The sequence below is a fragment of the Rhinolophus hipposideros genome (genome assembly GCF_964194185.1).
Source record: "Rhinolophus hipposideros genome assembly, chromosome: 18".
Taxonomy (NCBI): domain Eukaryota; kingdom Metazoa; phylum Chordata; class Mammalia; order Chiroptera; family Rhinolophidae; genus Rhinolophus; species Rhinolophus hipposideros.
Window position 1 is genome coordinate 53,601,239 of NC_138064.1, and position 12,153 is coordinate 53,613,391.

Consider the following 12,153-nt stretch of genomic DNA (forward strand, 5'->3'; position numbering starts at 1 on the left):
ATCTAGACCAGATAGGAAGGAGGCTGAGTCACCTGCTGTCCTGGGAATACACCCGTAAGGCAGTGCGGGTTTCTTGGGGGAATACAGTATTGCTTGTCAGGCCCTAAGGTAGGGAAGACCATAGCCATATTTCACCTCTCCTTATCGCCTCAATCTTCTGAATTCCTGGGATGTCTAAGGGCAAAGTGATGGAATCTGTCACTGAACAGATCTCTGATCTCTGATCAGAGTCTCTGATCTCTACTCTATAGATATTTCAGTGACCGTAAAGAAAAATGGCAGGATGGTACTTTGTTTTATTGAAATTATTTCTCAGCCTTTACTTAGTTCTTATTTTTATTCTGACAGAAACTAAGCATTTGGAAATATTTTGAAAAGCTATTAATTTGATACTGTAAGAGTTAAAAAAATTAGTCTAATTTTAACTGCTAGGGATGACTATATTTTAAATGATGCCTGAAACTTGATACATAGTATATAAAGTAATCTTATTTAAGTACTCCTTTTTCAGTAGAATTTAGTAACCTTAATTTGTGTAATTTCTCCACATAATTCAACATGCTTTTTAAAAAAATATAATTTAGAAACCTTTTTTAAACATAAAAGGATTCGAAAATTAACTATTTACAAATAGATTTGTATTAATTTAAACATTTTCTTGAGACTATATAGTTGCACTTTAGTAACAAGATTATAGGTTTCATATGCTTATAGACCCTTGAAATGTTTTAGAAAACTAGTCATCATAATTTCACAAACTTTGTCCTCCCCCCCAGCTAGCTAATTCATGTGTGTCACCTAAAGTTGCAGGGCCATGCACACCAAGGCATTGATCTGGGCTTTGTGTGTAGGGTTCATAACAAAGATGGTCTCTGGGCTCTTTTGACTTTCTGGGAAGATAGAAAGCAAAATAGTTTTCAATACAGTGGTAAGTATGATACAAATTTAAGGATGTGCAAATAAATCTATTGTAAATAGAGATTATACTTTATGGAGATGAGTCTTTCACTATGTCTTGAAGAAGGTATAGAATTTGAATAAAAAATAAGGAATTTCAAATTTAAAAGGAGTTAAGCATAAAGAGGTGAACATATTTTTAAAAGATGATTAAGTCCAGTTTAATTAGAGTAACTAGAGTTTAAAAGATCTTATTATATGAAGATAAATGATGCCGGTAAACAAACAAAATCACTTTAATATTATTAGAAAATTCTAATCCTAATTTGCTCTTGAAAATATACATCTTATACTATCCTCCTTATTTCCACAATTTATACCAAGGTCACTTATCCTTTTTTCCTTGAGTTTGGCACACTGTTACTGTAGTCCTATCTGTGGTAATGCTGTGATGTCCAGAGTTTAAATTATTTGGAGAACTTTGCCTGCGTGGGGGGCAGAGCACATAGGCCGCTGAGCTCTTACGCTAACTGGATTTTCAGACCTACAATTGGCAAGAGGAAATTGCTTTATAAATAAATTATGTGCTCCTTTTCCTTCTTCCCCAAACTAGTCCAGATTTAAGCCAAAATAAGTGAATGTCTTGGAATCCAGCCTTCCTGGGGAAATTCCCATGACATGGCCTTTGCATCCATGTTATTTGGAGGATATCCAGAAAGAGAGGTTTAGCATTTAAAGACATAAATCATCACTCTGAAGTATGTAATCCTAACTACAGATCAGTCGAAGAACCACCTCTCACTTCTGAGTGAATCAGCTAGAACATGATCATTCTCTGAAGATTGAAAACACTTTGCCAGAGAATTTATACTGTGGTGGTCAACCTAGTCCCTAATACAACTCCCTAGATAATCTCTTCTGTGATAGATAAAGAGGTAACCATGTGTATATGTCCTCTCTGTTAGACAGACGGTGACAAAGGAAACATCTGGTAAAGTAACATACCTATTGCTCGTGGTTCTTTGCATCGTGGACCTCAACTACTATGATCTGCATTTCTGTACTTACTATTCACATACTAAAATGGGTTGAAATCATAGATTGCAAAAGATATGCCAAGTTCAAAACTTGTTACTTGGTTCCAGTTTGAATTATCTTGCTACACGTTAGTAATTTGCCAGATTTGGTCAAAATCAACTCCCTTTAAATTCCTTTAAAAGTTATTATGGAAAGTAAAAGCAGTGCTGAACAGTTGAGTTGATTAAAAAGACCTTTCTTTGACCAGTTAAAACCAGCCAACTACTTTTTTTATAGTATATTAAGGGAATTTTTTTTTCAGTCAATCACATTGCTCTCAGATTTATTTTATGACCACATACTAGATGTCATAGCATGTCTGTATTTGGTAGGCATATAAAAGTGGTTTTAGTTAGGATTGGAGGAATGCTTTGATTAGGCAAAATAATATTTCCTAAGAGAATCTCTCTTATTCTAACAGATACTAACTCCAAAGTTGGTTTTGTTTTTTCAGTCGGCCGTATACTAACAAGGTCATCACTTTATGGTACCGTCCACCTGAATTGCTGTTGGGAGAAGAACGATATACACCAGCTATTGATGTATGGAGCTGTGGGTAAGATAGGCTTATTGACTGGTTTAATTTACATGAAACTTCTGTTAGTAAAGTAAAATCATATCCTTTGGTAATGGTGGGTATTTTTTTTTCCATTAGATGTATCCTTGGTGAACTCTTCACTAAAAAACCTATATTTCAAGCAAATCAGGAACTTGCACAACTGGAATTAATAAGGTAAGCTCATCATTGTAATATTTGCTGGGTGGGGATTATTATACTCTACAGGAACTTGTAAATCTTTTAGACTGTTTTCAGGAAGAGAACAGTATGGGTCAGACTAATGATTGCTGAATGGAGGAGAAACTGGAGTGCATGCACTTCAATACTTGATCTAGTAAAATTAAGGATATTAAAGGGCTTGAGGCTGAAAAGATAAGGCTGGAAAGGAATGAATATGAGAGAGTGAATGGTAGATAATTTTTTGTTAAGTATGACAGGATGGAAGAATTAATGTTTTGGGATATTGTAAAGAAATAACTTTTATATACATCTATGCATACATATTTATGTGTATCTATATGTATGTGTGTACACAGCAAAATATATGCATATATCCACTAGCATAGGTGTTCATTATTTGGAGCCCATTGTTGGACTTAGGTTATAAGTCACCTTTTTCTTCATCTACTATTTTAAAACAAATTTCTTTTTTTTTAAAAAAGAGCTTTGGTTTTCATATGTAATAATGTGAATTTGCAACTTGTAAATTTGCATGACTGTTTCAAAATGTGGTTGAAAACTTTTAGAAAAAATATTACTATGAGGGACAGATAACCAATATTCTATGAATTTTCTCTTCAGCAGACTTATTGTATTAATAGATGCTTTCCATTCCTTCTGTAAATAATACTAGTTTAATAACATGGCAAGCTGAATGTCTGCAGCTAGTAGGCTACCACTCTTAGTAAGATTATATACTTATCCCACCAGTTGAAGGGTATGATGACCAAGAGGTAGTTGTTTCCAGTTTTTTATGCCAACTTTTTATTGTATGTTTGTCAGTAATTAAATATAGACAGATGCAATGCTTTACAAAGACAACAAAGTTGCTGTCAAATTAATTAGGGATGGGCAAGTAACTATAAGTTAGAAAGAAAATGTATAAGACTTTATACTCAGATTGCTTTTAAGTCCTTGATGATATGTTATGGGTATGGTTTGTGCAAGAAAGCTAATGCAGAATCCCATCCAGTGACTCCTCTGTTAGGCCTTGGCTCTCTGTCAGAAAGATTGAAGAATAAATGTACATTTATAAATTTTCAGTTAAAATAATGTACTTGAATTATGTATCTGTGTATCCTTTTTTTAAGTGACTACCTTAACCTATTTTTTCACTTAACCGTTTGTCCTTATTGTATTAGATACTAGGGCATCTATTAATGTTAGCATTTATTTAGTTTATATATGATGCTAACACTACTCTTAAGACTTTCACCTGAATTGGCCTCAGTTAAGCTTCATGACAACTCTATGTCTTCTTTTTAAAGTTAAGAAAACTGAACCTTACAGAGGTAAAGAATTTGTCCAGAGTCAAAACACTATCATGGTGGTAAAACTGAAATGTAAATGTAGACAATTTACCTTAGCATCTAAACTTTTAACCAATTCTCAGTACTAGGAAATAAAACTTTCTGGAACTTTTTACAAAATCGATATGACATAAACACCAAATTGACAAAGAAAACATGAAACATTTCTACAGAATGTTAGTCCAAAAATTCTAAAGACGATTAGCCAGTAGTGTCCAGCTTTTCATTAGAAAATTAACTTGTATAGTCAAGTAGATTTTACCCCAATAATACAAGGATGTTTCAATTTAAGAAGTCTATTGTTGTAATTCATCATTTTAATAGAAATAAAATAATATGTTTGTCTTGGTAGGTGTTCAGTAGGCACTTGCTAGAAAATATAAACTGCTCGTTAAGGAAGTGTAGAGGGATGATTCTTTAACATTGATAAAAATACATATCACAAGCTGACAGCCTGAATAATTATTGGTAAATTACTAGAAATAAAGACAAGAATGAAAAAACGTTGTCTTCTTGTATCATTATTTAAGAGTATTTTAGAAGTACTAACCAGTTATCTGGTAGGGTTAGAAAAGGGATCCAATGAGAGATAATTAGTGGAAAGATGAAGGCAGTATTGTCATAAATTACATATAACATTGCATATATGCATGCATGCAACATACAAGGGAATCACCTGAAATATCTTAAATAAAAAGTTTGGTACAATGACATGTGTTAAGAAAATTGTGTGTGTGTGCATGCACACACACACACAATATACTAATATATATTATATACTAATACACATATACTAAAAGCAATAGCTTAAAACAAAATAAAAACCAACAATAACCAGTTAGAAACATAGTGGGTGGGAAAGATGCTTTTTAAAAAACCACTACCATATATACCACAGGAATATTGAAAACTGTAATGTCCCACTTAAAATTGTAAAGAAGATTTGAATAACTATTGGTGAGGCATATCTTATTTTTTGGCTAGGAAGCCTTAATTGTTTTTAAAGATTATTCTGTATCATTATAGTTCTATAGATTGATTTTAATGTTCATTCGGCGGGATAAAAATGAAAATAATGAGGAAAATCTTAAAAAGGAGGAAATTTTGGCATATCATATGTTAAAACAAAATTATAGTAACTAAAACCATTTTGTACTGGCACAAGATACGTAGATAAACCAGTGGAATTATATCGGAAGTCCAGAAATAAAGCAAGCTTATATGGACCTTAGAATATCACACAGAGCACATTTCAAGTTGGGGATTAATTGAACGGTGTTTGTTGATTGCTGGTTGTATGCCAGTTACTAGGTTCTCAGGATACAACAGAAGGTCAAGGCGGTATCCTCAGTGCCTGGAAACTGGCACCCAACTTTTTCTACTTTTTAGTTGGGGTGACAGACAAAACAAATAAATTAATAAATATATTGTGTTTCCCCGAAAATAAGACCTAGGCAGACAATCAGCTCTAATGCATCTTACAGTTAAATAAGACTGGATCTTACATAATATAATTAATATAATATAATATAATATAATATAATATAATATAATATAATATATAATTAATATAGGACTGGGTCTTATATTAATTTTTGCTCCAAAAGGCGCATTAGAGCTCATTGTCCGGCTAGGTCTTATTTTCGGGGGAAACGGTAGAAAAGCGTTAGGAGGTAGCGTTGTTAGGAGGTAGCGTTGTAGATAGAGTCGGGGAATGTCTGCCCCACAAAATATCATTTGAGCAGAGATCTGAAAGAAGTGAGGGAACGGCGCAAAGTAATGAAAATCCTGAGGCACAAATATATTTGAGTTATTTTATGAGCATGTCAAGTCAGTAACTGACCCATATGGCAAAAGAAGAAAGCTCAGTCGATCCACTTAGTGTACAGTTATTAAAAAGGAAATGGTAGATCTGGAGATACTGACTTGGAAAAAAGCAACATAGTTACAAGAGCAATTTTCCAGAAGGCTATGTTCTATTTGATCCCATTTAAGTAAATCAAATTGAACACCTCAAGAGTCTGGAATTGTTCATCTCAACGTGGACATGTGAGAGGGCTAGGGAAGGTTATATATTTCAAATTGTTTTTGTGTTGTTGGTAAGATAGCACATATTTATTAAAACAGAAAAAGATGCTTCAACTTTGATTCTGTAGCATTAATTATTTTGAAAACATGAGAAATAAAGGAAGTTTCCGATAAAAGAAACAAGTCTCCCTGATTTGAAGGAGGCAGCAGAGTATATTGAAAGGGGTGGGCTTTGGAATCTCTCAGACCTTGGTTCTAATGACCTCTCAGCTACTAACTGCTCTTGTGACTTAGGGTAAGTTCCAAAATGTTCTAAGTTTTTTTTTTTTCACAAGTAAAACAGGACTAATAGTATGTTGAGGGTGGTGAGAATGAAATAAATGTAAGTTTCCTAATATATACTTCTCTCCCTCATCTTATTTGTAGTAATGCTGGGATATTTCTCCCATCTAAAGTCTCAGGAATGATGAGGTCTAGAGTTTGTATTGTACAATTATGTGCAAACTGATCAAGGGTTGGATTACTAATCAGAATCTGCCTTAAAGAGGTTTATTTTATTACACTGTTCAAGTTATTTGTATTTTGCTTTGTTCCAGAAAGTATCTTAGGCAGATTACAAAAGCTTTGCTATAGAAGTAGCATGGATTAAAAAGTGATGGCTAAAGAGAGTGAAAAATTAAAGGTGAGGACAAATTGGATGAATGAAGGCAAAAATAATTTTACACAGAGTCACCACTTTTAAGTATAAGCCTTATGAAATAAACACAATCATGGAGGAAATTAAAAGTAGATTGGAATGGGTGGGTGGTGAGGGTAAAGGGGATCAAATATATGGTGATGGAAGGAGAACTGACTCTGGGTGGTGAACACACAATGGGATTTATAGACGATGTAATACAGAATTGTACACCTGAAATCTATGTAAATTTACTAACAATTGTCACCCCAATAAAATTAATTAAAAAAAAAAAGTAGATTGGAATAAAAAGAATCCTGCTTCTCTCTATCCAGCCTTCCCTTACTTCCCGTTACCCCCCACTTCCCAAAATCCTCAGCCTGGATGGTCACACAGGTGAAATTTTAAAAACTTTAAAGGCATTGGCTTTGGTTGTTCCAGAGTATAAATGAAAATAAGTATATATGAAAAGAAGGAAAGTTCCTATATTTTAAAAAATGAAGCATGTATACCTTCATAAATCAATAGCATGAAAAATTCTGTAGACTTGTGCTTCTTAATTGTTTTGGCCTCAGGACTTCTTTACCCTCTTAAAACTTATGAAAGATCTTAGGAGCTTTTGTTTGTGTTATTTGTCTCTATTGATATGTACCACATTAGAAATTAAAACAAATATAAAATATTCATTTTAAAATGTTAAAAATAACATCTTTAATTGTAAGAAGTCAATATTTTCCAAATAGGGATAAATGTTGGTTAAATGAAGAGCATTATTTTACATTTTGAGAAATCTTTTAACGTCTGGCTTAATAACGTACATCTGGGATCCTCGTATCTGTGGTATGCCTGCTGTTCTCAATAGTCTTTTCAGATAATTGTGCATATTTTTTTTTGAAACTGCACTAAATAAGTGGTAATTTTCCGCAGGTTAGTTATAATATGCAGTCTTGAACCATATGAAAGAATATTTTGTACTCTAATATACTGAAATCCACTGGTTTCTATTGCACTCTTGAATGGATATTTTATAACTGTGATGATTTTGTATCATGTATTGAACATTTGGAAAACACTGTATCACTGAATTGAGCAGATCTTCCAAATATAACATTTCATCATATTTTTGTTATCACCACTCATCAGAAAAGCCTTTAGGTATTAGTTGTGAAGCTGTCAATTTCATGGTGTAGATGATAAGATTTTTTGTATTCTAATTTTCTTCTAAATGCTCGAATTGTGCAATTGACAGTTGTCTTCCTCGGAGTTGTCTTTCTTGGAGTAACAACCTAACTTTGTTCCTTTTCGAGAAATTGTGAGGTACCCGGGTCTGAATGACCGTAGTTTGTTAGTTCTCGCAGGTCAAAATGTTGATCCATGAAAAAAAGCAGCTACTTCAGCTTGCAACTCATATAATTGCACAGGTGCTTCTCAAGATAGCTGTCAGACTTTGTTGTGCAGCAGAAGTGCTTTGTTGAGTATTTTATACTTCAGCACTGAGAATAGTAAAAAGATGTATATACTCAAGCGTTAGTGTTTAATAACATTAATAATTTTGACTGCTTCATTAAGTGCATTCTTAAGTGAAACTGGCTTCCTACCTGCCCTGAGGTTGTGTGGTTGTGATGAGAACTTAACTGCTCATGGTTTGGTGCCACTGGCTTAACTCATGCGAGGGAGCTGGTGGGTGTGCCCACATTGGCTTTGCATCATGACGGCAAAGTCAGCACATGGAAAAAGGCAAATCATGTCTCCATAATGCCTTTAAATGTCCAGACCCTTGAAGGGTCTAGGGGGTTCCCGGGGTCTTTGGACGATTTGTGAGGACTGCTGGATACCAATCTCACATGATTATTGATGCAAAACAACAGCATTGTACTACAATAAGAGTACTTTTAATAGGACCAGTTGTATTTCTCATTTGAATGTAAGCATGAATAAATATTAGGAAATCTCTTAATACAATCACTACATTAGTGGCCCAGGGAAGAAAATGCAGATAATGATTATAGTAATAGGGTTTCTAAAAATCAAACTGATAAAACTGAAGTATCTTTTAAAAATTTATAAGGCACAAAAATAAAACCCCTAGTAAAAAGGAATAAATGAATGTCTGCTTCACAGGATATATTTGTGAATTTGTGTCTGTAAATATCTTTAAGTATTGTGCTTTTCAAACCAAAGTCGTCATCCTTCCTAGTGGTAAACAATGAAAGTACTCCAATTAAAATCAGAAACCCCAATATTGTGTTGCATCATAATCATTCTGACATTGTTTAGGAAAAGTAAAAGATAAAACCCATTAAAAAATACAGGATCTAATTGAAGGCATGTACATAAAAATGAAGGAAATACAAAAATTGAGTATTTCTGGGATAGAAATAATAAGTTGTGTAAAGACAGCAATTCTTTCTAAATTAATCTATAAATTTACAGCAGCAGTTGAATCCCAGGAGGATTTTCCTACTTTTGGAGTGTGACAGTATTGATTCTACATTTCATCTGCAAGGAAATTCTGGGAGTAGTAATTAGAGGAGTGAGTAGACCAAGGAGTTTGTCCTGTCAACCTTAAAAAAAGTATAAAGCTACCATACGGTATTGACACCAGAATAGATAAATCAGTAGATCAGAATACTGGCCCAGAATCTGGGCCATCAGGCACAGATTTTGCTAATAATGCAGTTATCATCAATTACTGTGCTTCCTAGTTTCTACCGTGTTTCCCTGAAAATAAGACCCAGCCGGACAATCGGATCTAATATGTGTTTCGGAGCAAAAATTAACATAAGACTCGGTCTTATTTTACTATAAGACTGGGTCTAATATAATTTGATGTGATATGATTATGATATGATATAATATAAACTGGGTATAATATAATACCAGGTCTTATATTAATTTTTGCTCCAGAAGATGCATTAGAGTTGATTGTCCAGCTAGGTCTTATTTTCGGAGAAACAGGGTAGTAATTTTCCCTGCCTCAGTATAAATATTCCATCCTGCATGCTGCTACCAATTAGATAACTTTTAGTACTCAAGTGTCTTCCCACAACACATACAATAAAATAATTTAAACTCTTTAGCTAAGAAACTGATTTTTATTATAAGACTATTAATGGACCAGATACTAGCTCATTTAGTTTCACAGCTTTGAAGTAAAATTAATCTCCATTTTACAAAAGAAGAAACAAATTCTTATGCAATGCAATTTGACCAGTATCACACAGGATTCTGTTCTAAACGTTGTTTTCGGAGTTTGTCTTTATTGTACAGTTGGCCCTTGAACAACATGGGGTGGGGCAGCAATCCCCTGCGCAGTGGAGCATCTGAGTATAACTTCTGTCCCCGCTGCCCCCTAGAGCTTCACTGCTAAGAGCCTGCCGTTGACCAGAAGCTTCACGTATAACAGAAACAGTCAATTAACGCAGATTTTGTATATCACATGCATTATACACGGTATTCTTAGAATAAAGTAAGCTAGAAAAAAGAAAATGTTACTAAGGAAATCATAAGAAAGAGAAAATACATTTATAGTATTTATTGGAAAAAATCCACATGTAGGTGAACCTGTGCAGTTCCAACCTATGTTGTTCAAGGGTCAACTATGTTCAGGCAAACTGCTTCTTAAACTGTATCGTGTGGCCCTGTCTATGCTTCCAGCTAAACCTGCCTGAGCCCTAAATTCCTCCCATACAGATTTCCTTACTTCCTCCCAAAAGTGTGTACGTGGCTACTGCCATGCCTTTGCCTGTGTACTTACTTCTCTTACTCCCTTCCCCACTTGTCTATTGTTTGAGGGACGTGATTCCCAAACTGTAATTTAGTGAGAGAAACTTACATGTAAACAACTAAAATACAAAGTAGGATGAAATAGTGTCAAGAGAAACAAGTAGCATACAAAGAGTGACCATTCTGAGTAGTATTGGGGGTACAGAAAACTTCTATGCATAGGTTACTTTTGATCTGAATCTTGAGAAATGAAAAGAATTCAGCCAGGTAGAATCTATGGAGAAGGAATATGAGCATAGCTATGGAGGAATGGTTGACTTGTCGGGAGAGATGAATTGGGACATGAGACTAGGAAGGCAGTTTGGGACCAGATCATACTAGAAAGCCATGTTCCCAAGTTTGGCCTTCTTTCCTAAGAGAGCCACTGTGTTTTTCAGGAGGTTCTGAAAATTGGCTTGTAAGAAACAAGAGATTGGGAAAGTACAAAGAAGATCTTGTATCTTTTAAAAACCTTGGGCGTAGGAAAATCCTAAACTACAGTAGTCCCTCCCTTATCTGAGGTTTCAATTTCAATTAACTGCAGTCAACTGCGGTCTAAAAATATTAAATGGAACATTCCAGAAATAAACCATAAGTTTTAAATTGCATTTTGTTCTGAATAGTGTGATGAAATCTTACGTCGTCCCACCTGGGACATGAATCATCCCTTTGTCCAGCATGTCCATGCCATCCATATAAGGGTGAATCCAGTCCAATAAGATAACTTTGAGAAAGATAGACCACACATTTTATTACAGAATATTGTTATAATCGTTCTGTTTGACTATCAGTTATTGTTGTTAATCTCTTACTGTGCCTAATTTATGAATTAAACTTTATAGTAGGTAGGGAACAGCATAGCAGATGTATGGTTGGGTACTGTCTATGGTTTCAGGCATCCACTGAGGGGCTTGGAACATACCCCTGCAGGTAGGGGATTACTGTATATTGAAACAAATAACACAGTTTGAGTGACATAAAGCTTAAAAAACGTTAGAGGTCGTCTCACGTAATAAGTACGTGTTTCTGAGGTAGCATTCTAAAGCTCAGCTAAAGAATGTCTGGCAACTTTAGTTGTCATGCTTATTTACATTGGTGCATGCATTTATATGTACGTATAAAATATTTTTACTTTTAGTCAGTGATACATGGACCTTTTCTTTTTACATTTGAAGACCAGTTGACAATTTTATATACAATGTACATTTATCCTTGAGATTCAGTATAGTCAAGCATATTTAACCAATTTTTTATCTACATATTACCAACATCAGTTACTATTTAACTGTTTACCAGCTGGAGTTACCTGTTTGTTACAGCATTCTATAAATTATCATAACAAGGGCTTACTAATTAATACAAAAATAATGAGTGTTTTCAAGATGTAGATAAGTAGAGAGTAAAACAGTTAAAAATTTTCTATACCTTGAAATCAGTGGCACAAATTTGAAGAACTTGTTTGTTTCAGGGATGTTACTTTCAGGGTCCTCCTGCTGATGGAATTCAGCAGTCTTTACAATATACTTACCTTCCTGAGGATAGGATATCTGTTTCTGCTATTATTGCTAACATTATTATATCCATGAGAAGAGGTAATGACAAGTACCTATAAAACCAGAGAA

At 34.2% G+C, this 12,153-nt stretch overlaps 2 protein-coding genes across 7 annotated transcripts in view; one reads left to right on the forward strand and one right to left on the reverse strand.

The window, feature by feature from the left end:
* The window catches only part of CDK13 (cyclin dependent kinase 13), a gene marked incomplete at its 5' end in the record, with an annotated part of 105,780 nt that overhangs the window by 76,524 nt on the left and 17,103 nt on the right, over positions 1-12,153 (forward strand). For all 4 annotated transcript variants that reach the window (XM_081080024.1, XM_081080026.1, XM_081080025.1 and 1 more), the window contains 2 exons: positions 2,429-2,530; positions 2,630-2,707. In XM_081080024.1, the coding sequence (XP_080936150.1) occupies positions 2,429-2,530; positions 2,630-2,707 (180 nt within the window). The remainder of the gene's footprint in view (positions 1-2,428; positions 2,531-2,629; positions 2,708-12,153) is intronic.
* Positions 1-12,153, reverse strand: part of MPLKIP (M-phase specific PLK1 interacting protein) — a 67,467-nt gene that overhangs the window by 1,599 nt on the left and 53,715 nt on the right. For 2 of the 3 annotated variants that reach the window (XR_013995371.1, XR_013995372.1), the window contains exon 2: positions 12,060-12,137. The exons of the other annotated variant lie outside the window; for it this stretch is intronic. The gene's annotated coding sequence lies outside the window, so the exon portion shown is untranslated. The remainder of the gene's footprint in view (positions 1-12,059; positions 12,138-12,153) is intronic. 3 annotated transcript variants of the gene reach the window in all.